The sequence below is a fragment of the Hemitrygon akajei genome, chromosome 20 (assembly GCF_048418815.1).
Source record: "Hemitrygon akajei chromosome 20, sHemAka1.3, whole genome shotgun sequence".
Classification (NCBI taxonomy): Eukaryota; Metazoa; Chordata; class Chondrichthyes; order Myliobatiformes; family Dasyatidae; genus Hemitrygon; species Hemitrygon akajei.
Window position 1 is genome coordinate 33,949,537 of NC_133143.1, and position 25,714 is coordinate 33,975,250.

Here is a 25,714-nt window from a genome sequence, read left to right on the forward strand (position 1 = left end):
AGAATGCAGACCCCAAAAGTTAATCATCTCTGGATTGTTACCTGAGCCGCATGCAAACTGGCACAGGATTACTAAGATCAGAGTGTTAAACGTGTGGCTCAAAGATTCGTATGGGAGAACTGGTTTTGAATTGGTGGGACACTGACAACTATATTGGGGATGGATACAGGACTGAATGTACTACTATATATGAATGAATGCAATATATTAAGTAAGTTAGATGATTTTGTAGCAGAGTTAGAATTTGGCATTGAAAGAATTGGTTGAAAGAAGATCACAGCAGGGAGCTTAACATCCAAGGATATATATTGTATCAAAAGGACAAGCAGGTGGACAGAGGGCTAGGGTGGCTATGATGGTAAAAATTAAATCCTAAGAAAGAAGTGACATAGGATCAGAAGACGTAGAATCCTTGTGGTAGAGTGAAGAAACTGCAAGAATAAAAATACCCTGATGGGAGTTACATACAGGTCTCCGAATAATAGCCAGGATGTGAAGTATAAGTTACAACAGGAGCCAGAAAAGGCAGAGAGTTTTTTCTTTTTAATAATACGGGAGATGTCTCAAAATTGATTATATGGGATACACTTAAAGCATACTTGCATGGTCAAATAATCTCCTATTTAGCTCAGCTTAAGAAACAGACAAAAACAGAGTAAGATAAGCTTTCAAAACAAATTAAAGACTTGAATAATATTTATGCAATCTCTCCTAACATTGATTTATTCAAACAAAGAGTTGAACTCCAATCACAATATAATTTATTATTAACTTATCCTATTGAAAGAAATTTGCTTAAATTGAAAAGTCAATTTTATGTGTTTGGAGATAAAAATTACAAGCTATTAGCAACAACACACACAAAATGCTGGTGGAACACAGCAGGCCAGGCAGCATCTATAGGGAGAAGCGCTGTTGACGTTTTGGGCCGAGACCCTTCTCAAATAAGAGATTTGAAATCTCTTATTATCTTTCCTTTTGGTTAGTCCTGACGAAGTGTTTCAGCCTGAAACGTCGACAGCGCTTCTCCCTATAGATGCTGCCTGGCCTGCTGTGTTCCACCAGCATTTTGTGTGTGTTGTTGTTTGAATTTCCAGCATCTGCAGATTTCCTCGTGTAAGCTATTAGCATCTCAATTAAAAGCAGCTAGAGCTAAAAGACAAATTTTAAAAATTCTTAAGGGAGACAGTAGTTTAGCATGTAATTATGAAGACATTAATAAAAATTTTCAAGACTTTTACACTGAACTTTATAAACCTGTTTCCAGTTGATTCTTCTAAAATTAATGCCTTTTTACAAAAGATCGATTCTCCTCGAATTTCAGTTGAAGATCAACAAACTCTTGATGTTCCTATTACTGAAAGCAAAATTCAGTAAGCTATTTTTTTCAATGCAATCTGGTAAAGCTCCTGGACTGGATGATTATTCTGTAGGATTTTTATAAAAAATTTGAAAAATTGCTTTCTCCTTAGATGTTGGAAATGCTTAAAGATTATTTTTTTGATAGGAGAGTTACCTCCCACATTTTATTAAGCTTCTATTTCTTTAATTCTTAAGAAAGATAAAGACCCTACTGACTGTGCTTCATATAGACCTAGTTCATTATTAAATGTGGATGCTAAAATTCTTTCAAAAATAATGAAAATGGCTAATTGGCTGGAGAATATTCTAGCTAAAATCATTTCTCAAGGCCAAACAGGTTTTGTAAAGGGCCGCTATTCCTTCTGAAATGTTCAGAGACTGTTAAATGTTATATATTCATCCTTTTCTAAGTCTCCCCAATGTGTTCTCTCTCTCGATGCTGAAAAGGCATTTGACAGAGTTGAATGGAAATACTTATTTAATGTCTTGAGAAATTTGGCTTTGGTATTAATTTTAATAAGTGGATCAGAATGATATATAAAAGCTCTTTTGCTACTGTTATTGCTAACAATTGCATTTTTTTTTGGCTTGCGTGGGGTACGAGACAAGGATGTCAATTAAGTCCCTTGTTATTTAATTTGGTGCTGGAACCCTTGGCTTGCACTTTGTGAAGCTAAAGATATCCATGCAATTTTCATAAATGGGACTATTCATAAGATATCCCTTTATGCCGATGATCTCTTAGTTTATATTTCGAATTCTGAAGAATCCATTCCTTTTATCCATTATTAGGAGCTTCTCTACCTGTACAACTGGCCAAAATTACTAATTTAAATTTATATCCTGTGATTAAGCAGTCATTATGAATTTGGTTCCAGTTTTGTAATTTTTTTAGTCTCAAAAAATTTAAACTTTTTAGTTTAATTTATCGAAATTATTTATTTAAACATTCATTAAGTGATCCTACCTTTCTTCTTTGGAGGAATAAAGGAGTTTATTCCTTCACAGATCTGTTCCAAGATGGCTGATTGATGTCTTTTGAGAAATTAGTCCCTAAATATTCTCTCTCGTATTTACATTTCCTGCAGTATCTTCAGGACAGACACTTCTTACAAAAATACTTAATTGATTTTACATATATACAAGATTCTGCCCTGTTAGATATTATTTTAAAAATGAATCCTTTAGTGAAGGGTTTTAATGGGAAAATTTATAATTTATTGTTACAACAGCACAATTACTCTTCACTTAAGATGAAGCAAGATTGGAAGAGAGAGCTTAACATGACCTTGATAACAGAAGATTGGTTGCAGATTTTGAGGTTGGTTAACTCTTCTTTGATTTGTGCCAATCGCTCTCTAATTCAATTTAAAATTGTACATCGTTACTATTTAACAAAGCCAGAGACTGTCTAAAATGTTTCCTAATGTTGATAGTCAGTGTGACAGATGTAAAACCGAGACAGCCACATTGACATATATGTTTTGGTCATGTTCTGTACTGAAACATTTTTGGAAGTCTATTTTCTCTACTATTTCTAAAGTTTTAAAAATGAATTTACAACCTAATAAATTGACAGTTTTATTTGGTATAATCCCTCAATATATTCATGGTATTTCCCTATCAGACCAACATATTTGTTACATTATTGGCCAGAAGGGCTGCTCTGTTGAAATGGAAAGATACTTCTGCTCCTACTTTGATACAATGGTTTTCTCAGGTGATGCTATGTCTTAGTTTGGAGAAAATCAGAAGTCGAACTTTTGATCCTCGATTTGATTTTGAGAAAAGGTAGGGTTCATTCACCCGCTACTATCACCTGATTTGAGTTAATTAATATGGTTTCCTTCCGATTTTTCTTTAAATGGATTTGAGTTGATTAATGTTTTTTTTAAAATGGAAGCTTGTATGATGTATAGCTCCGAGGTTGTGCTCCCAATGGCTTTTTTTTTGGTTTTTTTCCCCAGTTAGTAGGGGGTTATTTTTTCTCCTTTCAAAAAAATTCTTAACACTTTATTTCTTCTTCTTATTATTATTAATATCTTGCTTAGCTTTGTTAATCAGTTATTTGCTAATTCCTTATTGTACATAATGACATATTGACTTAATGTATCTTTTTTGTTAATCTTCAATAATAATTAATAAAAAAAGATTTTTAAATGAAATGAAAATGTTGCCTTCAAATTCATAATTACAGATTGCTTTTAGTATAAACATAACCAAACCTGTACAGTCGCCAGCGATCAGACAGGTTAAGATTCCAGATATTGTCTATCATTCTGGCTTCCAATTCTGTCATGACATCAGTGTTTTGCAGCTGCTGCTTAACCATATTTTTTATTCGTTTCCTTTCTTCTGTGGTGACCTTTACAAAACAGTAAAAAAGGACTTGTGTCAGTTAGTTAGAAATTCCAGGTCCAAATCTATTAACATACTTGCTCTTCTTTGGACCACCCCAACTCTGGTGCTATTCTTTGAAAACCTTTGCCAAAAAGGAAATAGTGGTTTTGCAAAGAGACCCTTTACTACTGAGTTCTCAGCCACAGTTAAGCGATTATCCTTCTGAATACAAAGGTTGTGGTTTCAAGTCTCACGTTGGATCCAAGTTGAAACCCCTCTGCAGTATTGACAGGGTCCTGTACTGTTAATATGAGTGCAGGTTATCATATGAGACAAAAAACTCTCGTCTCATTTCTCATTTTTTCCATAGGTACCACAACATGAAAGAGCAAGGGAGATTTCAATGTCATCCTGAGCAATATTTATTTGCCTCTCTGAAGTACGAAAACTGACTTTCAAGTTATTGCCACAGTGACATATGTTTGAACTTTGCTGAATTTGCCGAAGAATTTTCTGTAACACAATAAATAATTGCTAACCAAAAGGACACTGTGAGAGGGGCCATATAAATATAAATCTTTCCTTCACGTGATCATGAAAAGCCAATAAATGCCAGTCTTTCTGGCAGTGCCCATGACCCGCAAGTGAATCCTACAAACGTACCTCCCATTTACCATCATCTTTGTCCCCAGCCTCAGATTTTGGGGGTGCGGTCTCTTTGGGATTAAATGCCAGAAATTGCTTCTCCAGTTTAGCCAGCCGTGCATGTGCTTTCTGAAGTTGTTTCTGAAGATTGTCATCATCCATCATCCTCTCTGCTTGCATCAGATCAGCCTCCTCTGTTACCTGAATCAGCTCATCATCACCATCTTCCTCTTCAATGAAATCACTGAGATTTCCTTAAAGAAATCAAGGAGGAAACAAATTACTTGATAAAACCTCAAGACAAATGGAATTTACTTAATCAAAAAGTAAAGCTCTCAATATTAAAAAACGATTTACAGATTTTAAATTATTTCTGTTCTTTATTGAGCCAACTGTAATTAATGATTTTCTATTTAAACAACTGGAAACTATTTGCTTTTATTTGCATTTCAAGCTAAATAATGGTTTAGAAAAGGTTCGATTTTCTATTTACCTATGTCTCCCTCTGTTGCACTTGAGGCAATTGTCTCCACGTCATCTTCTTTGGCTTGTTCTACTGTTGTGTTCGACCTGATATAACATTCAGGCACTGTTGTCAGTTGTAACCATTCCAGTATATCAAACTGGTCTGACGGATTATATACAGATCCCACCTTGAAACATGAATAATTTCCATTTGTTAATCCCTGGATAACAAAGAGTTCTTACAGATGTTCATAAGGCAAGTTTATCCACAAGTCAAAAAATATTCAAGAATCACTCACTGTAGTAATCATACCTCCACAGTATCGTAAGGAATGGCATCAAAAGCATCACAAAGCTGATAACAAAGAACTAATAATCAAAATAGAAAGAGGAAACCAGTTCTGCCATTCAAAAGAATAAAGGTATGTAGAGAAGTCGGATTTTTGCACGAATTAATATTATCAGAGATTTTCCATGTATTATGGATATTCTTAAGTGAGATGTTCTAAAACTTAGCCCAGTCTGCACTTGATTTTACTTCATTTTCAGATGGAGGTAACTTGGCCCACGCTCAACAACTCCAAACTGATTTTCCTACCACCCTCATACACTAGGGGTAATTCACAGCAGTCAGTTCACTACCAATCACCATATTACAGAAGAAAACTATGTGGTCACAGGGAAAGCATGCGAACTCCATACAGACAGCACCAGAGATCAGGATGTAGCCTCAGTTGCTGGAGCTGTTAATCAGCATCACCACCTACTGAGCACTGGGCCACCATTTGCACAAGTTTTCACCAAAATCGAAGGCATTAACTAAAAGTATATTTTTTTGAAATTCGTTTCTTTCTACAAAGAATGCTGGTGCACAGTCAGTATGTAATCAGATAGCCTTAGATGCATATGCAGTCAGCAACAGAACTCCAGAGAGGACCCAACAAAACACACGCAAAATGCTGGAGGAACTCAGCAGGTTGACATTTCAGGCACAGACTGGAAAGGATGAGGGAAGATGCCAGAATCAAGGCGGCAGGGCGGTGGAAGGAGGACAAGCTAGAAAGTGATAGGTGAGAAGGGGGATGAGGTAAGAAGCTGGGAAATGATGGGAGGAAAAAATAAAGGGCTGGAGCTGTTAACCACTGAAATTAGTAAAGTATGTTTTGAATGAAAAATAGCTATCTAAGAGGCTCTCAAGTCAAACTAAGTATCACTCATCCAAAACTCCTATGCTTAATGCCCTGCATTGGCTTTGCTCCACATATCTTCAATTTTAACTTTCCATTTTTGTGTTCGGATCTCTCTGTAGCCTTGACCACTTACCCAAACTCTTCAACCCTCCGTCCCCATTCAATTCACGCCATCATTAGGTGACCAGTGGTTGTTCTGGCCTTGAACTCTCTTCCTTACATCACCAAAATCCTTTATTCATCCACCTATTTGACAAGTTTTTAGTCACTGGTCCTAATTTCTATTCCACCAGATCAGTGTCAGATTTTTCCCACTGTAAGGCTTAACACCAAATATTTAAAAGCAATATATAACTACAGGTTGTTAAAGTCCAGCTAATTTGTCCACAGATTATAGCTTGCGCTGCAGTTCCATGAAAGTTTACCTTTTAAAAGCACCAGCTCATTTGGGTGAAATGATGTGTCAGATGCTAATGGATCAGAGTGCAAGGACAGTTTAATACCCACCTCCTGGATCTCACTGCAGTTAGCTGCTTAAGCACAGAGAGATGGTGCTTAGTAATGGCTCAGAAATGGGAATGGTCAGGAATTTGAACACAAAAAATGTGCATATAGATGTATACTTGCAGTATGATACAATGAAAATTAAACCCAACTTCCAAAGGCAGTGACACAAGCGTGTCTTCCTCAGCATCTAAACAAGGCATTGCACAGTCCTGTGAAGGAGTCCTACACTTGTCATATTTTGTGAGGTTTTCTGATCACAATATTCTATCATGGCATTATATGCAACAGATTGGCATTGTCCATAGCAGATTTGATGGGCCAAGAGGCCTAATTCTGCTCCTATATCGTATGATAAAGTGTGCAGAGAAGTCTTTCCTTACCAATGCAAGGCAAGCAAAAGCTCAGTGTAGGACTGAGAGATGTTAGGGCAGCAAGTGGCTATAGTGAATTAGAAGTGGAGATCAAAGAAATAGACACTGTAGGGAGAAGAGACATGATTATAGCATATATTCATGTAGTGGTAGAGCTATGGGCTTGGATATAGATCTGGACACTGGGAGTTACAAGTTCATTCGACAGCTGAAGAATATTCTTAGCAGGAGATGTGTATACAAACACCAAGCAAGAAAATTTAAGGAATTTTCAGAGATGCAACAGGCAAACGTGTCTCCTTTAAGTTACGCAATAGACCTAAATTTTTGAGTTAAAGTTTACAGCCATTAAATGCCGTTACTTTTGGAGATGTTGGATGCAAAAGAATTTTACTCAAGCGGTATCATATTTTTGGCATCACTGTAGGTGTCCAGCAGCCTCCCAGTTTGGAAGTTACACAACCCCAGTCAGGTTCTTTCTCCCATTCTTGGGAGATATGAATTTATAACTGTGTTGACAAAAAACCAATAACTTCATCTGTGAAAGGCTAGGCAATTAGATTTGAGATGTATAGGGACGTGTAGACCAGCCACACCACCCTTGGCTGGTTTGTTGAAGACAGATAATAGTGAAATTGGTGCAGCAAAAATGGATTGTGGTATGGGTTAACAAGAAGGGTGCAGCAAAGTTTGACATGACTGGAAAACCAAGGGAAAGAAGGATGGAGTGAATTCTGAAGAAAGGAGAACAGTCATGGAATGGGATTGGGTTCATTGGTACCTTGATCTGGTTGGGGGAGAGCCAGTAACTTTGAGCCAGTGGGGGGGGGGGGAAATGGGGACAGCCAGTAATATTTCACTCTTATTAACATATATGAGATTCTTACTTATATATTAACCAAGTATATAAACAAAATATTCCCACCTTTAGATCCTGTAAGTGTTTTGTCTGAATGTATTCGGAAAGAGAATGTAATTGAAGAACTCCCTTCCGACTTGCTTCCAAAGCCACAATCAACATTTCAATTTTCTTCTGCAACTCTTTTCTTTCTCCAATTAACTGCAAAAAAAGATTTATAATATGATATTTCAATCATAATGGGCAATATGGTTTCTCCATGGCTTCCACAATCTCCATGGCATTTAAAACCCACCCCACTCCATCATCCAGCCATCAGGAAAGAAGGAACATACAGATAGGCTCATAGAAAAATTATGAAGCCATTTAGTCTTTGCCAAATTAAAACAAAAAATTACTCAGCCTTCATCTTCAAAGTTTAGTACATTGAGTACATTTTAAATAAAGGGAAGATTTCTAGCTCTACTACTCTCACAAGCAGTCAATTCTTGACCATCACCATCTAAGTTATTTTTTACTTCTAATACTACTAATAATTCAAATGAGTGTTTTTTGGTTTTTGATCTCTCTGCTGAGAGGGATAGATTCTTCCCATTTATTCTGTCTCAGCTGCTCAGTTTTATGCATCTCAGTTAAATCACTCCTTAGCCTACTCTACGCCAAAGAAAGCAATCATATATAATCTTGACTCTTAACCGAGATGTTCCAGTGTTGGCAAAACTCCTTCAATGTAATTTCATCTTCATTGTGAGGGTGTGACTAGAATTATACACAACACTCGAACTGAGGACAAATTGGCAACATATGCAGTTCTAGCAAAATTTCCCGCTCTTGTATTCTATGTAAGCAGGTGACCATTGAGTATCATTTTTTGATTGTTATAGTGCACTCATGTTTTCCCACTGGCAATGCTAAGTAGCTGCCCGTGCCTTTAACCGAAAACAGTGACATCACTTTGCATGTGTGGAGTAGGAAGAAGAGCTACAATGTTCTAAAACGATGGTTCGAGTGTTTTTCCCAGCTTGGTGAGGAAAGATTTTCACGCGTAAGTTATCGGCGGTGGATAGCGTGATTGTGCAAAGTTCCTTATCAGCCTAGTAGGTTAGTCTTTTTAGTAATTTAAACTACAAGACAATATATTGTAAAAGTTCATTTTTGTCTTTCTTCATTGTTTCATGACCCAATGTTTGGATGACAATTTAAGCACCAGGCCAAATCAGAAAAGTTTGGGTACAGACTGAATCAAGGTAGTGGGGTCCAGGGTCCAGAGCCTAGAGCGTATTGAAGTAACTGAACACAGTGTTTGGATGATGATGATTTAGGCACTGGGCCTGACTGAAGGTCCAGGGAGTCAGGGCCCAAGGTGAATGGAGAACCAGTTTAGCTTGCTGCTCCGCTCTGCGCTGAACTAACGGTCTGCGGACAGACTCTCTTTGTGGACTGCAGTTCAAAACCCTGTTTGCTTGCGTTTTTCCTGCACATTGGGGGGTTTGACAATCTTTTTATTATGATGGGTTTTTTTTTTTGGGTTTCTTTGTTTTGTGGCTTCCTGTAAGTAGACAAATCTCAAGGCGGTATATTATAAAATATATGTGCTTTGAACTTTCAAGGCTCTGTTATTGTATTCATTCAAAACAGATATTGATAGATAAAAGTATTTGTGGATAGTACTGGAAAATGTACAGGCAACAGATCACCTGTGATCTTAATGAATGGTGGATTGTGTCTGAAAGTGCAAATGGGGCCTCTCTGTCTCTCCTATCTTATGTTGTGATCACTGTACATTTTCTTGGATTTAATTCTATTTGTCACTTTGCTCCCTTCTGATCAGACCATATACATTTCCATGCAGTCTAAACTTTCTTCCTCACAAATATCCGTAGATAATTTATTTAATTCTACAGACTTTTTATCATGTTCCCTATATTTAGGTATAAATTGCTAAAATATAGCATAGAAAGGAAAGGGATTCAGTGTTGAGTTCTCTAAAGCTCTGTGGTAACATATGTGGCTTATGTAATATTGGGCATGTCCTTTCTGAAGAGCACTCTCTCAAAGTTCTTTTCATTTAATGAAGCACATTATCAGTTTAACTTTTCCAGCATCTTCCATTACCTTAGAGAGTGCCCTACTATTAACATCTTTACAATCACAATAAATAAAGATCAATCAAAAATAACTAATCAATAAATGTGTTCTGCCAAAGAATCAATTTTGCAGTCCTGACGAAAAGTCTCGGTCCAAAACGTTGACTGCTCATTTCCACGGATGCTGCCTGACCTGCTGAGTTCCTCCAATGTGTTTGTACGTGTTGATTCTGGATCAGTTTGTCATTCTTCCCTAACTTCCATGAGTTTTTATTTCTCAAGCTGCCTACTATGTGGGAATATTGAAATCAATACAAAATTCTATGTGAACTACACTTCATATACTACCCTCTCCTTCTTCCTTGTAAGTGCCTCAAAAATAGTGACAGTGAAGTTAGTAAAGCAACGAGTTCTCTTAACAAACACATTCAGTCTAACCCTGATTAATCTCTACCTTTCTAAATGAAATGTCATTCAGCCCAATACTTTGTCCACCATTGAGGTGGTGTTTAAAGTTGTATTGTCCATTTAAAGGGCGAGTAATGAAGTCTGAAACCAGCAAATAACAATTCATGATAAATGGAATAGGAATCATTGGTGAGTTGTTGGGATCTGAAAAAGACCCCAGAACAGATCTGGACTGAATAGTTAAAAGAAAACTGGATAAATTCCCTAGAATTAAACAAACTTGCAGTTGTCAGAGAAGTGAAAGGGATTAGGACAAATTGAATGTCTTTCAATGAGCAAAAACAGACACAATAAGAAAGATGGTATCCAAGATACTACATGGTTTAAGTTTCTCCTCTTCCAAAATTCAGTTTTATCTTGTTTATTAAATTTCTCAGCAAAATAAACACATATAATGAATCCTTTTTCAAACTTACGTCAGAATACATGCTTTTCAGATACGATGGCAGCTTTTTCCTAAAGTTGTTATGCTTTCTTAGCTCTGCCATAGAAAACTTGGCGAGAATGGTACTGCTGCTCCTTCCTCCAACTCTGACCAGCCCAGTTTTCATAAAGGTGTGAATTCCTAAAATAACAACATCATTGGATTAGCACTTTCTTTCAGACACAGGTTGGAGGTGTTTTAGGATTGTCCATTTTAAGCAATATTGAAAAGTAAAGGGGGATGCTTACAAACAACTTAACTCTTAACTGATACCCGTAAACATCTTAAAGTAACTCAGTTGAAGCATTTGAGAACCAACAATGAATGTAACCTACTCCTACCTGACATCCTCCCCACTCTTCCGATGGAGCTATTCAGATACATCTTTGGCCTTATGTTTAGAAGGGACAAATTCCTCCATCTCAGATGCAAATCTGTCCTACCAATTCTATACTTTACATTTCTGTTGCTGTTGACCCTAGTCCACTCAGGAGAGATGCATTCAGGAACGAAAATCAAAAAAACATTTCAGAGGCTAGAAATCTAAGATAAAAATAAAATTAAATATGTGCCCAAAATACATATTGTGGCTGCCTCCACCTCTCCTCCTGACACCTCATGCGGTTTGAAACTAACTTGTTTTTATTCCTTTCTAATGTTGATAACATTAACTGAAGAATATAAATTGGCTGGGAGCAGATTTAGCAGAATTTAATCTCATTCCAGCAAGTACAGGCCCAGAGCAATCCCTTAAATTCCCACAATAGTTCTCATGAACCTCCTCTGGACCCTCTTCAATGGCAGCCCGTCTTTTCTCAGGTAAGGAGCCCAAGAATGCCGCCAATACTCCAAGTGCAGTCTGACCAATGCCTTATAAAGTCTTAGCAAAACATCCTTGCTCTTCTACTATAAGCATCTCAAAATGAATGCTAACATTGCATTTGCCTTCCTTACCACCAACTCAACCTGCAGGATAACTTTTAGGAATCCTGCACAAGGACCCCCAACTTGCTTTGCACCTGTGACTTTTGAATTTTCTGCCCATTTAGAAAATACTTTGCTCTTTTATTCCTTCTACTAAAGTATATGACCATGCATTTCCCTACACAAGAATCCATCTATCATTCTCCCAAACTGCCCAGGTCCTTCTGCAGACTCCCTGCTTCAACAGTATCTGACCCTACACAACGCTGGAAGAATTCAGCAGGTCAGGCAGCATCCATGAGAAAAGAGTAGCCAACGTTTCGGGCCGAGACCCTTCATCAGGAATGGGGGGGGGGGGGGGATTCCTGATGAAGGGTCTCGGCCCGAAACGTTGGCTACTCTTTTCTCATGGATGCTGCCTGACCTGCTGAGTTCTTCCAGCGTTGTGTACGTATCCTTTGATCCACAGCATCTGCAGTTGTATTTTTGTGTTCTGACCCTACACCTTCCTTCATTTTGTCCACAAACTTGGCCATGAAGGAATCACTTTGGTCATCCAGCCAGAAGAGGCCCTTTTTATAATGACTCTTTTCCTCCTGGCAATCAGCTAATCTTCTATCCATGCTAGCATCTTTCCTGTAATACCATGGGATCTTACCTTGTTAAGCAATCTTGTGTGTGACAACTTGTCAAAGGCCTTCTAAAAATCCAAGAAAACAGTATCAACTGATTCTCCTTTGTCTATCCTGCATTTTATTTCTTCAAAGAATTCCAACAGATTTATCAGGCAAGATTTCCCCACAAGGAAACCATACTGACTTCAGCTTATTTTATCTTGTTCCTCCATGTACCCCGAAACTTCATCCTTAATAATGGACTCCAAAATCTTCCCAACCACTAAAGTCAACCTGTAATTTCCTTTCTTCTACCTCCCTCCCTTTTTAAAGAGTGGAGTGACATTTGCAATTTTCCATTCCTCCAGAACCATTCCAGAATGTAGTGATTCTTGGAAGATCACTATTAGTGCCTCCACAATTTCTTCAGCTACCTCTTTCAGAACCCTGGGGCGTACTCTATCTGGTCCAATTAACATATCTATCTTCAGACCTTCAAGTCTGCCCAAATACCTTCTCCTTGGTAACAGTAACTACCGGTACACTCATTTCTGCCCCGACACTTCCAAATTTCTGGCATATAGCTAGTGTCTTCTATAGTGAAACCTCACGCAAAATACTGATACAAAGTTAGTCTGCTGTTTCCTCGTCCCCCATTACTGCCTCTCCAGATTAAATTTCAAGATTTGCAGTGTCTGCATTTTTTTCTTGCATTTCCTATTTATAAGTAAAGAGGATCGGTTAACAGAGAGAAAATAACAAACAGGAATAGGCCATTTTCAGATTAGTGAGCCGTTACTACTGCAATGTCACAAGGCACTAAAGCTGGGAACACAGCTATTCATAATTGGTTTTATTGATTTTAAGTGAATGTCGGTGTCAACACTACCTCAGGCAGTTCTCAGTCATTGAGTATATACAGAGTTGACAGTGATATTTTTGGAAGCACACAGAATTAAAAGGTATGGAGATGGAAAGTAGAAAATTATACTTGAAGTGGAAAATTTGTCCTTACTGAATTCTAGAACTGGGTCGAGAAGGTTTATGGCTTGTTCCTGATGTATTTCATCCATTCTTAAGATTGTTCAGAATTGTGCAGCAGATATAAACAAATTAATTCCACATGGGTTATCATAACCTTAAAATTTATTGATTGATATTAATTTTCCCCATCCAAAAGCCAGCAAGGTTGTGGAATCACAACCTGCACATTTTGTGGCTTTGTAACAATGATGACACCACAATTGATCCGTTGGATTGGAGCAACATTAAGAGGTGATGATAAATTACCTGATATATTGAAGTCACTGACCTTCTAAAAACTGGTCCAATGCATGATTTGTGTAGCACACCACCAGAATAGGAGATCCAGAGTCAGATTGCCAAAGATTCATATTAGCCAGGAGGACGCTGACGGCCTTCAGTCCCAAATATGTTTTTCCTGTAAAAGAAAAATCAAATATTAATAGATTAAATTGATGAAATAAATGATTAGAACATGCAATGTCGTTTTCCTGTCTCAAACCTAATATCAGCAGCTGGTTCAAATATAGGGAGTCAGACATAAGAATTGGGAAAGGGGGCTAACTAACAGTTCTGTTTAGTGTTTGTCATCTCATTCATTATTCAATCTTTTTATTGATTTTCAAATAAAGAATATACAAAACAGGAGGAGTTTAGCAAATAGATTATATAAAAGACATATAAACAGCAATAATTAAAAAACAGAAAGTATATTATGTCAAAATCAAATAGGTAAAATATTATGCTGTTATATAGACAATGGTCAAAAAAGACCACAACTCCTCATAGCAATCATAAAGAAAAAGACTGGAAATTTTATTGATAAAGGGAAAAAAAAACCCCACTAACTAAACTGGAACAAAAAAAAAAGAAAAAAAAAAGATTGGGTAGTCCAATTGAGGATAAAATTAGAAAATGAGAGAGAGAAAAAAAACACATCCTTCCAGTCATCTCCAAACCTTCATGGATAAGGATTTTCCCCAAAGAGAATAAAGAATAAATAAATAAATAAAAATAAATTAAATCATGTGAAATATTGAATAAAGGGTCGCCAGACTTGTTCAAAATTAAAGGATGTATGGGGGCGTCACGTGATGACGTAGGGTCAAGACGTTGGAAATCCAGCTCCCTCGTAAAAAGTAATGAAATTGGGTTTAAATGAAGAAGAGTTAACAAATATCTATTAGAAACTATTTATAAGCAACTCCGGAATATCTTTTGATATGGCTCCTAAATTGAAACAGAAGAAAGCTACTACTTCGAAGACTGCGCAAATCGGTGGGGAAAAAGGCCTAACCGCTTCGGTAAAGCATCGGACTCAAGTTAGATCTCCTCCCGGCGAAGTGCATGGCACTTCTGATGATGCGGGGAAGGAAGTTGCAGCAATGTCGGCGGTCTCTAAGAAGAAACGGAAGGAACGCATGCGCAAAAGTATGTATGGAAAGATATCAACAAAACTACAAATCCCAACTACAGCTGGAAGTGAAATTGGATCTGGATCGGAAGTAGAAACAGACTCTTTGGGAAATTCGGAGGAGGAAGAAGAGGAAAAGAAGAAAGAGATTAAAGGAGACATAAAAGATATCCTGATATATATGACGAATGAATTAAAAACTATAAGAACAGATATGATGAAAGAATAAAAAGTTACAAGAACAGATATGACGAATGAATTAAAAGCTATAAGAACAGATATAAAAAGGATACAGAATACACTTGATAATGTGGTGGAAAAACAAAGGAAGATGGAGAAGGAAGTTAAAGAGATGGAAGTAAAAGTGGAAGAAAATACTGAAAAAATAGAAAATGATAATCTTGTCTGGATAGCAGAAAGAAAACGGATGTTTGAAAAAATGGATGCGCTTGAGAACTCTAGTAGACGAAATAATATTAAAATTGTTGGTCTTATGGAAGGTACAGCGGGAGAAAATCCAATAAAATTCTTTCAAGATTGGATTCTGAAAATTTCGGAAATGAAAGAAGGAAGTCAAGTAATTGAAATTGAAAGAACACACAGAACTTTAAGAACAAGATCTCAACAAGATCAAAATCCAAGATCAATTTTGATAAAATGCTTAAGGTATCAAGATAAAGAAATGATCTTGAAGGCAGCTACTCAGGGTGCTAAAGAGAGAAAAGGACCATTGATAATAGAAGGGAAAAGAGTTTTTTTTTATCCAGACATAAGTTACGATCTTCTGAAGAGGCGGAAAGAATTTAATCTGGTGAAAAAATCTTTATGGGAAAAGAGTTATAAATTTTTATTGAGCTACCCAGCAAAATTGATAATTTTTCTGGAAAATGGAGAAAGAAGTTTTTTTGTTGACTACCGGAAAGCGGAGAAATTTGTACAAGAACTACCCGATGTTCATGAAGAGGACTAAAGAATTAGAGAAATGAAATGGACTAATGATGAAGATTGAAATAAGGTTGGACTTGATGGACATTTATAAAGAAAAAATAGTCGAGGAGAATTAATTGGGAGTAGAGATATTAATTATTCTCTTTTTTTTTCTTCATTAATATATATATATATATTTTTTTCTTTCTTTTTGCGGGGGAGCTGGAGGAGCTCCTGATCGACGGCTGCGAGTTTCACGTGTACAATCATGGCGACTGCCATGACCCGTAAAATGGGGGGGGGTAATGTTGTGTTCTTTTTATTCGCAACATTAGTGGGGGGGGGTATTTTGGTTTTTTTTCTTATATATTAGTTATCTTTTTTATATTTTTCTTCTTTTTTGCCTGGATGGTTGGGGAGAGACTCATAGCAACATGGAGAATTTTAAAGAGTTCCCAAGGTATTATGAATGACTAATTTGCTTAATTTATTAAGTTTTAATGTTAATGGAATTAATGGGCCTGTGAAAAGAAAAAGAGTTTTAACATATATTAAGAAAATGAAAGGAGATACAGCTTTTTTTTTACAAGAAATGCATTTAACAGAAACAGAACATAAGAAATTAAAGAGAGATTGGGTTGGAAATGTTATTGCAGCTTCACTTAATTCAAAATCGAGAGGAGTTGCAATTTTGGTTAATAAATCTTTACCAATTAAAATACAAAATGTAATAATTGATTCTGGGGGGAGATATGTAATTATACATTGTCAAATTTTTTCAGAATTATGGACTTTTATGAATATTTATGCACCAAATGAAAATGATACCAAATTTATACAAGAAGTTTTTTTGAAATTGGCTGATGCACATGATAAAATATTAATAGGTGGAGATTTTAATTTTTGTTTGGATCCAGTTTTGGATAGGTCAACTAAAGTTGCTACAAAATCAAAAGTAACAAAATTAACTTTATCATTAATGAAAGATTTAAATTTGATTGATATATGGAGAAAAATGAATCCAAGAGAGAGATTATTCATTTTATTCAAATAGACATAAAACTTACTCAGGGATTGATTTTTTTTTACTATCAAAAAATATTCAAGATAGAGTGAAAAGTGTGGAATATAAAGCAAGAATACTGTCAGATCATTCTCCCTTGATAATGACAATGATAATGATGGATAAGGAGGAATCGATTTATAGATGGAGATTTAATTCAATTCTATTAAAACGTCAAGATTTTTGAGATTTTATGAAAAAACAATTTCAATTTTTTTGGATACAAATTTACATTCAGTAGAGGATAAAATTGTATTATGGGAAGCGATGAAAGCATATTTAAGGGGTCAGATTATAAGTTATACATCTAAAATCAAGAAGGAATACGCAGCAGAAATAGATCAGTTGGAAAAAGATATTATAAAGTTAGAAAAAGAATCTCAAAGACACATGACAGAAGAAAAACGAAGACAACTTGTTAACAAAAAACTACAATATAATACACTCCAGACATATCGTACAGAAAAAGTAATTATGAGAACTAAACAGAAATATTATGAATTAGGTGAAAGATCACATAAAATTCTTGCTTGGCAGTTGAAAACAGAACAGGTTTCTAAAACAATAAATGCAATTAGAACAAGTGTAAATAAGGTTACTTATAAGCCTTTAGAAATTAATGAAACTTAAAAATTTTTTTACACTGAACTATATCAATCAGAATCAAAAAATAAGATTGCTGAGATAGATAAATTTTTATCACAAATAACCCTTCCAAAATTAAATTTCGCAGAACAGAAAGGATTAGATATGCCCTTTACATTAAAAGAGGTTGAAGAAGCTTTAGGATCACTTCAGAGTAATAAATCTCCAGGAGAAGATGGTTTTCCTCCAGAGTTTTATAAAAAATTTAAAGATTTATTAATTCCTCCTTTTATGGAATTAATATATCAAGTGGAAAGAATGCATAAACTCCCACAATCTTTTTTAACAGCGATCATAACTGTACTGCCAAAAAAAGAGAGATCCTTTAAAACCAGCATCATATAGGCCTATTTCTTTGTTGAATATAGATTATAAAATAATAGCAAAAATTTTATCTAATAGAATATCTAAATATTTACCAAAATTAATACATATGGACCAAACAGGTTTTATTAAAAATAGACAATCAATGGATAATATAACCCGGTTAATTAGTATAATTCATTTGGCACAAAAAAGAGAGGAAATGAATGTGGCAGTTGCTTTGGATGCAGAAAAAGCATTTGATAGATTGGAATGGGATTTCTTATTTAAGGTATTGGAAAAATATGAATTAGGAAAATCTTTTATACAATGGATTAAAATTTTAAATACTAATCCTCAAGCTAAAGTAGTTACAAATGGTCAGATTTCAACACCATTTTGTTTAACGAGGTCAACTAGACAAGGCTGCCCATTATCACCTGCTTTATTTGTATTGGCAATAGAACCATTAGCTGAATTAATTAGAACAGATTCAGATATTGGGGGCTTTAGAGTTAATCAAGAAGAATATAAGATTAACTTATTTGCTGATGATGTTTTGATTTACTTAACAAACCCATTGCAATCTTTGCAAAGATTATCTTTTAGATTGGAAGAATATGGGGAAGTATCGGGTTATAAAGTAAATTGGGATAAAAGTGAAATTTTACCCCTTACCAATGGAAATTATAATCAATGTTGATTAGCAACTCAATTTCCATGGTCAATAAATGGGATAAAATATTTAGGTATTAGAGTTAATAATGATGTAAAAAATTTATATAAACAAAATTATTTGCCATTATTAAAAAAAATAAAAGAGGATCTTGATAAATGGATGATGTTACCAATAACATTAATAGGTAAAATATATTTCCTAGATTGCAATATTTGTTTCAAACTTTACCAATACAATTACCTCAGAAGTTTTTTCAAGAACTGAATAAATATGTAAGGAAATTTCTTTGGAAAGGAAAGATGTCAAGAATATCATTGGAAAAATTGACATGTAAATTTGATTTAGGAGGGTTAAAACTTCCAAACTTTAAGAATTATTATAAAGCAAATCAACTTAGATTTATTGCGTCTTTTTTTGATGAAGAAAAACCGGCATGGATTAGAATAGAATTAGATAAGATGATATACCAGAAGATTTTATATATAAATGGGAATCCAAATGGATACGGGAAAAAAAAGTATCTCCTATATTAAGACATTTGATTGATTTATGGAATAAGGTAAATATGGACGATGAGATAAAGAAATCTTTATTAGCAAAAAGGACTTTAATTCAAAATAGGCTTATTCCTTTTACAATGGATAATAAACTTTTACATAATTGGTTTCAAAAGGGGATTAAATATATAGGTGACTGCTTTGAAGGAGGTATATTGATGTCGTTTGATCAATTAAAAAATAAATATAAAATATCAAATAACACTCTTTTTTGTTATTTTCAATTAAAAGCTTATTTACGAGAAAAGCTGGGACAAACAATGTTGATGCCAAAACCTAGTGAAATAGAAATATTAATTCAGAAAGGAAAAATTAAAAAACTTACATCTTGTATGTATAATTTGATTCAAAAGCAGACAATTAAATTAGGAATTCATAAATCAAGACAAAAATGGGAATCTGATCTGAATGTTAAAATTGATAAAAAAAATTGGTCAAGATTATGTTCTGATAGTATGAGAAATACAATAAATGTTTGACTTAGATTAATACAATATAATTTTTTACATCAATTATATATAACACCACAGAAAATAAATAGATTAAATTCAAATATGTCTGACCAATGTTTTCGATGTAAACAAGAAATTGGTACTTTTTTACATTCTACTTGGTCTTGTTCTAAAATTCAACCATTTTGGATTAATTTAAGACTTTTATTGGAACAAATTATTGGAGTACAACTTCCACATAGTCCATTATTATTTTTATTAGGAGACATTGAAGGGACAATAACGAAATTTAAATTGAATAATTATCAGAAAAAATTTATAAAAATTGCTTTGGCAGTAGCCAAAAAAGTTATCGCAGTTACTTGGAAATCTGATTTAAATTTAACTATGGATCGTTGGAATAATGAAATACATAGTTGTATTCCACTTGAAAAAATTACGTATAATTTAAGAAATGAATATGAGATATTTTTGAAAATTTGGTCACCATACTTACAAAAGATAGGATTAGATACATAGGTCCTTTGAAGATAAAATTATAGTAATTGGGGAAAGTGAAAATAAATATCAAAATTATTTTGAACTCCATGGAGCATGTGGGGATCCTCCGATATCCAGGCAATCTTTCTTCTCTTTTCTTTTTTTTTCCGCTTTCTTTAGATAAGGGTTAAGGGGAGGGGGAGGGTTAATATCATTTTTCTTACTATTTTATTATTACATTTATTCTTTGTAATTTCTAAAATTCAATAAATAAATAAATAAATTTTAAAAATTAAAGGATGTATCAAATGTCCGGCTTCTAATTTTCTCCAAACTTAGACATGACATAATGGAGGAGAGCCAATAGAAAACAGTAGGTGGGTTAGATTCTTTCCAGTGTGGCAAAATAGCTCTCCTAGCCAGTAAAGTTGAAAAAGCTATCACATGTTGGGCGGAAGCAGACACTTTGCTTGCTTCCTCTGGAATAATCCCAAAAATTGCTGTAAGCGGATTAGGTTGAACATCCATATCTATAACTTTAGATGATAGTCCAAACACATCCCTCCAAAAATTATTTAAACTTGCACATGACCAAAACATACGAGTTAGAGTAGCCACTTCTACGTTACATCTGTCACAAATAGGGCTTATATTAGGAAAAATATGCACCAATTTATCTTTGGACATATGGTCCCTGTCCTGTGTACTATCTTAAACTGAATTAAGATATGGCGTGTGCAGACGGATGAATTATGACTAAATAATAAATTTTACTCCATTGATTATCTGAAAGTGAATGTTGAAGTTCTGCTTCCCAGGTGCATTGAACCCTATCATTAGGCGACATGCGAGCATTCATTAACTGTTTATAAGTGATAGCTATTAATCGTTTTTGAAAAGGTTTAAACGGAAAAATAAGCCAAATTTAAAGAGCAAGCCAAGGGGTAATTTGGTAGAAAATCACGTAAAAAATTCCTAACCTGTAAATATCTGAAAAAATGTGTATTAGATATATCATATTTATCCATTAACTGTGAAAAAGACATTAAACAGTCTTGTAAAAACAAATCTAAAAAAGTTTGTCATCTGTATCAATGATCTGGATGATACCAACTTCAGTGTTTGGGAAGATGTTGGAGTTCATTATCAAGGATGACGTTTCAGGGTACTTGGAGGTATACTATCAAGAAGGCCTAAGTCAGAATGGTTTCCTCACCAGGAAATCTTGCATGACCAATCTGTTGGAATTCTTTGAGGAAATAAAATGCAAGATAGTCAACGGACAGTCAGTGGATACTGTTTACTTGGATTTTCAGAATGCACCTAACCAGGTGCCGCACTTGAAGCTGCTTAACAAGAGCCCATGGTATTATGGAATGATACTAGCAAGGACAGAAGATTAGCTAAGTGTCAGGAGACAAATAGTTGGAATACAGAGGGCCTATTCTGGTTGGGCGCCAGTGACAAGCGTTGTTCTGCAGGGGTTGGTATTGGGACCACTTACTTTCTTGTCATATGTCAACGATTCAGATGATGAAATTGGTGGATTTGTGGTGAAATTTGCAGTCCATGCAAAGATTCCTCAACACTAGCAGGGAGTCTGCAGGAGGACTTGGACACATTGGGAGAATGGGCAAAGAAGTGGCAGATAGAATATAGTGTAGGGAGGTGTATGGTCATATTCTTTGGTAAAAGGAATAAAGGCACAGACTTTCCTAAGTGGGGACAACATTCAAAAATCAGAGGGCAAAGGGACCTGAAGAGTCCTTGTGCAGGATTCCCTAAAGGTTAACTTGCAGTTTGCATCAGCGTTAAGGTAGGCAAATGCAATGTTAGCATTCATTTCAAGAGGTTTATTTCATAAGAGCAAGGATGTAATGCTGAGAATTTATAAGGCATTGGTCAGACTGCATTTTGGAGTATTGCGAACAGTCTTGGACCCCTTATCTAGGAACTAATGTGCTGGCATTGGAGAGAGTCCAGAGGAGGTTCACAAGAATGATTCCCAGAATGAAAGGAAAAACATATGAGGAGCATTTGATGGCTCTGGACCCGTACTCACTGGAATTTAGATGAATGAAGGGGGACCTCTTTGAAACCAGTGAAATATTGAAAGGCATCGGCAGAGTAGATGTGGAGAGGATGTTTTATATAGTGGATGTCCATTTACAACAGAGATGAGAAGGAATTTCTTTAGTCAGCATGTAGTGAATCTGTAGAATTTATTGCTGTGAAGGCCAAGGTGGATAGGCTTTTGGTTAGTTAGGGTATCAAATGGATGAGAGGGGGAAAATATATCAGCCATGATTGAATGTCAGAGCAGTCTCAAAAATTGATATATTTAGGCTCAGTGGCCTAATTCTACTCCTACGACTTACGGTCTTATAACATGGTAAACTAGATCAAAACATTTGCAGATTACACTGATATTAGGAGCACTGTAGACAGCAAAGAAACCTATCAAAGCTTGCAGTGGGTTCTGGACCAGCTTGAAGACAGGCTGAGAAATGGCAGATGTAATTTAATTCAGGCAAATGTGATGTGTTGTACTGTCGGAGGACAAACCAGTGCAGGACGTACACACTGAACGGTAAGGCACTGAGGAGTTCAGTAGAACAGAAGGATCTAGAAAGAAAGATCCATAATTCTTTGAAAGTGGCATCACAGGTAGCTAGTGTCATAAAGGGAGCTTTGGCTCATTTATCTTCATAAATCAAAGCGTTGAGTACAGGAATTGGGATGTTATGTTGAAATTGTACAAGACATTGGTGAATTGTACCTAGTTCTGGTCATCTTCCTACAGGAGAGATAGCAATAAGATTTAAAGAACATAGAGAAAAATTACAAGGATGTTACCAGGGGCTTGAGTATCTGAGTTATAGGGAAACATTGAATAGGTTAGAACTGTATTCCCAGAAGTGTGGGAGAATGAGGGGAAGATTGGATAGCGGTATACAAAATTGAGGGATATAGATAGGGCAAATGCAAACAGGATTTTCCACAGAGGTTGGGCGAGACTAAAACTTGAGGTCATAGTTCAAGAGTGGAAGATGAACTACTTAATGGGAAGCTGAGGGGAAACTTCTTCAATCGGGGAGGGAAGTGTGGAATGAGCTGGCAACAGAAGTGGTAGGTGCAGGTTTGATTGCAATATTAAGAAGTTTGGATCGGTATGTGGATGGGAGAGGCGTGGAGGGCTCTGTCCCAGGTGACTAGGCAGAATAACAGTTCACCATGAAGCAGGTGAGCCGAAGAGCCCTGGTTCTGTCGGCTCTATGACTCTGATGGGAACAGTTGTTGGCCTTGCTGTTTGCTAACATATTCTCACAATGAGATACATCAGAGCTAGCAGAAAGGAAGAAATAAGGTTGTGTAGCTATGAATAGAAACTGTTGGATCTCCAAGCTTTTAAAAAAGGCTGAATGTGTAAAAAGTGATAGGTCTAGTCCCTGTTTTTTGAACTGTTGACAGCAAAGGATCCTTCTAGATCAGGGGTTTCTGCCATGGACCAATACCATTAAGCAAGGGTCTAGGGACCCCATGTTGGGAACCCCTGCTCTAGATGTCCATCCTTGACCTATAGTCTCTATTTTGTAATGATCTAAAGCATTACTTAAGGAACGGTGCTTTTTAAAAAAATAAACATGGTTAAATATTCTAGGAAGAACTATATTCACTCTGAGTATTTAAATCACAATCCTTCCCTACCGATCTCTTTCTCAGGGAGGATTAAAATGCCCATAAAATTAAAACAGAAGGATATTTCAGCAACATTAAGAAAGTTCTCCGCATTCATCTGCACAAGATTTATCCTTCTACTGACATCACTGTAAGTTTATTTAATTTTCTTTCTGCCTCTAACTGTGCAAGTTAGCTGTTCTTCCTGTGCCACAACAATGGGTACACGTATGCATTTTATTCACTGCAAAGGACTGCAAATTCACTCTGCCCTCTGGTTTTCATTTCCCCAAACCTACGGAAAAAACAATGATCATCTACTTAATCCATCTCTCTCACGATTTTATGAACTCCTTTGAGGTCACCCCTTGTTCTTCTATGCACCAAGGAATAAAGGTCCACTGTGGCCAACTTCTCCCTGTAACTCATTCTCTCCAGAACAGGCAGCATCTTCATAAATTTCTTTTGCACCCTCTTAAACTTGACTATGTCTTTGTTATAAACAGGGTGACTAAAATTGTGCACAATACTCTAAGTGCAGCCTCACCAATGACTTTAACTGCAAGATAACGTCTCTGCTCCTGAACTCAGTGCCCTGACTGATGAAGGCCATTGTGCTGAATACCTTCTTCACCATGCTGTCCACTTGCGTGGTATCATTCAGTGAACTGCGCACTTGTAATCCCAGGACCCGGTTTCACAACACTCGTCATTGCCCTGCCACTCACTGTATTAATCCTAACCTGGTTTAAGTGTCCAAAATGCATCACTTCCCACTGACTTTAAATGAAATCCATTTACCATTCCTCAGTTCATCTCAATAACTTAAGAAAGATTTCTTTGTAATTCATTGGAACTTGCACTTTGTCAGTCCCTGGAAGTTTGCCCACTTAATGTGCTTCAAAGCTACAAATACCCCTTTCCTTGGAATAAACATATGATCAAGACCTCACTACTTATTAACCTAGTAAACACAAAGTACACTGCAGATGCTGTGGTGAAATCAACACGTACAAACAGGCCAGAGGAACTCAGCAGGTCGGGCAGCATCTGTGGAAACGATCAGTCAACATTTCGGGCCAAGACCCTTCGTCAGGACTGATGGCCAACCTGCTGAGTTCCTCTAGCTTGTTTGTATGTGTTTATTAACCTAGTTTCTTTTGCATCTCAAGTCACCTTGCAGGACCTCATCCTACGGTCTGCCTATGTCATCTGTACACAAACAAAGGCCTCTGGTTGTTTGCCCTCCCCCTCAAGAATTTTTTTGCAGCTGCTCAGAGACATCCTTAACTCTGGCACACTAAAGGACAACATCATCCTGGCATATCTTCTGCAATCTCAGAATCATGGCCCCCCCCCCCCCGAATTATCAAATCTCCTCTTATCGTTGTCTGATGGTACCCTTTCAGCTGAGTCACAGTGCCAGAGACTTGATTACTACTGCCAGACCCTGAACAACATCCTCAATAGCATCCATAGATAATATTTGTGAGGCAAACAGTCACAGAGGAATCTAGCACTGAATGTCTACTGCACTTACTTGTCCTGGTGGTGACCCATTTATCTAAAATCTGTATATTGGGTGCCACCGCATCACAAAAGCTCTCATTTGTGAACCACTCAGCCTCCAAGATGATCCCGAGTACATCTAATTGCATCACCAATCCATTGACCTGGTCTGCCAGGAGCTGCAGCTGAATGCACCCCCCACAGATGTAATTGCTAGGGAGACCGTGAGGTTCCCTGACTTCATACATCTTGCAGGAGGAGCATTCCACGGCCCTGATTACCACCTTGTCTACACGTAACCAAGGAATAAGGGTCAAAGTAGTAAAAGTGTACTTGTGCCCTTCCGAGAGGCTACTCTTACTCCCAAACACCGGTGGCACTTACTCCATCCCTTCATACAAAAAGCCAAAGCTCCTCCACTCCCGCAATGGCCCATTCCAAAATGGACACTCAGCTTGGCCTCAGCTATTTTTATATTGGCTCTCAATGAGCTAATTAGCGAATCAACTATTAAAAAATTTGTAGCCATGCTTCTTTCAGGCTCCTCTGAAGTGAAACCACACCAGAAAGGAGCTGCATTAACGCATGTTCTTTATATTTTAAAACAAGAACCACCTTTCTCAATGCTTAATTTATCAATGTCATCAGAAGCACTGCAGGTGAATTCTAGCAACTCAAGTTAACTCATAATACACAAGGAAGAATGCGAGACAGAGTAAGCTACGTGT

The 25,714-nt window shown here is 36.3% G+C and overlaps 1 protein-coding gene across 1 annotated transcript in view; it reads right to left on the minus strand.

The window, feature by feature from the left end:
• The window catches only part of LOC140713712 (NFX1-type zinc finger-containing protein 1-like), a 57,686-nt gene that overhangs the window by 14,913 nt on the left and 17,059 nt on the right, over positions 1 to 25,714 (minus strand). Inside the window, exons 6-11 of the mRNA XM_073024127.1 lie at positions 13,569 to 13,697; positions 10,711 to 10,859; positions 7,806 to 7,940; positions 4,841 to 5,000; positions 4,366 to 4,601; positions 3,588 to 3,727 (exon numbers count right to left, since the gene is read on the minus strand). Of these exons, the coding sequence (XP_072880228.1) occupies positions 3,588 to 3,727; positions 4,366 to 4,601; positions 4,841 to 5,000; positions 7,806 to 7,940; positions 10,711 to 10,859; positions 13,569 to 13,697 (949 nt within the window). The remainder of the gene's footprint in view (positions 1 to 3,587; positions 3,728 to 4,365; positions 4,602 to 4,840; positions 5,001 to 7,805; positions 7,941 to 10,710; positions 10,860 to 13,568; positions 13,698 to 25,714) is intronic.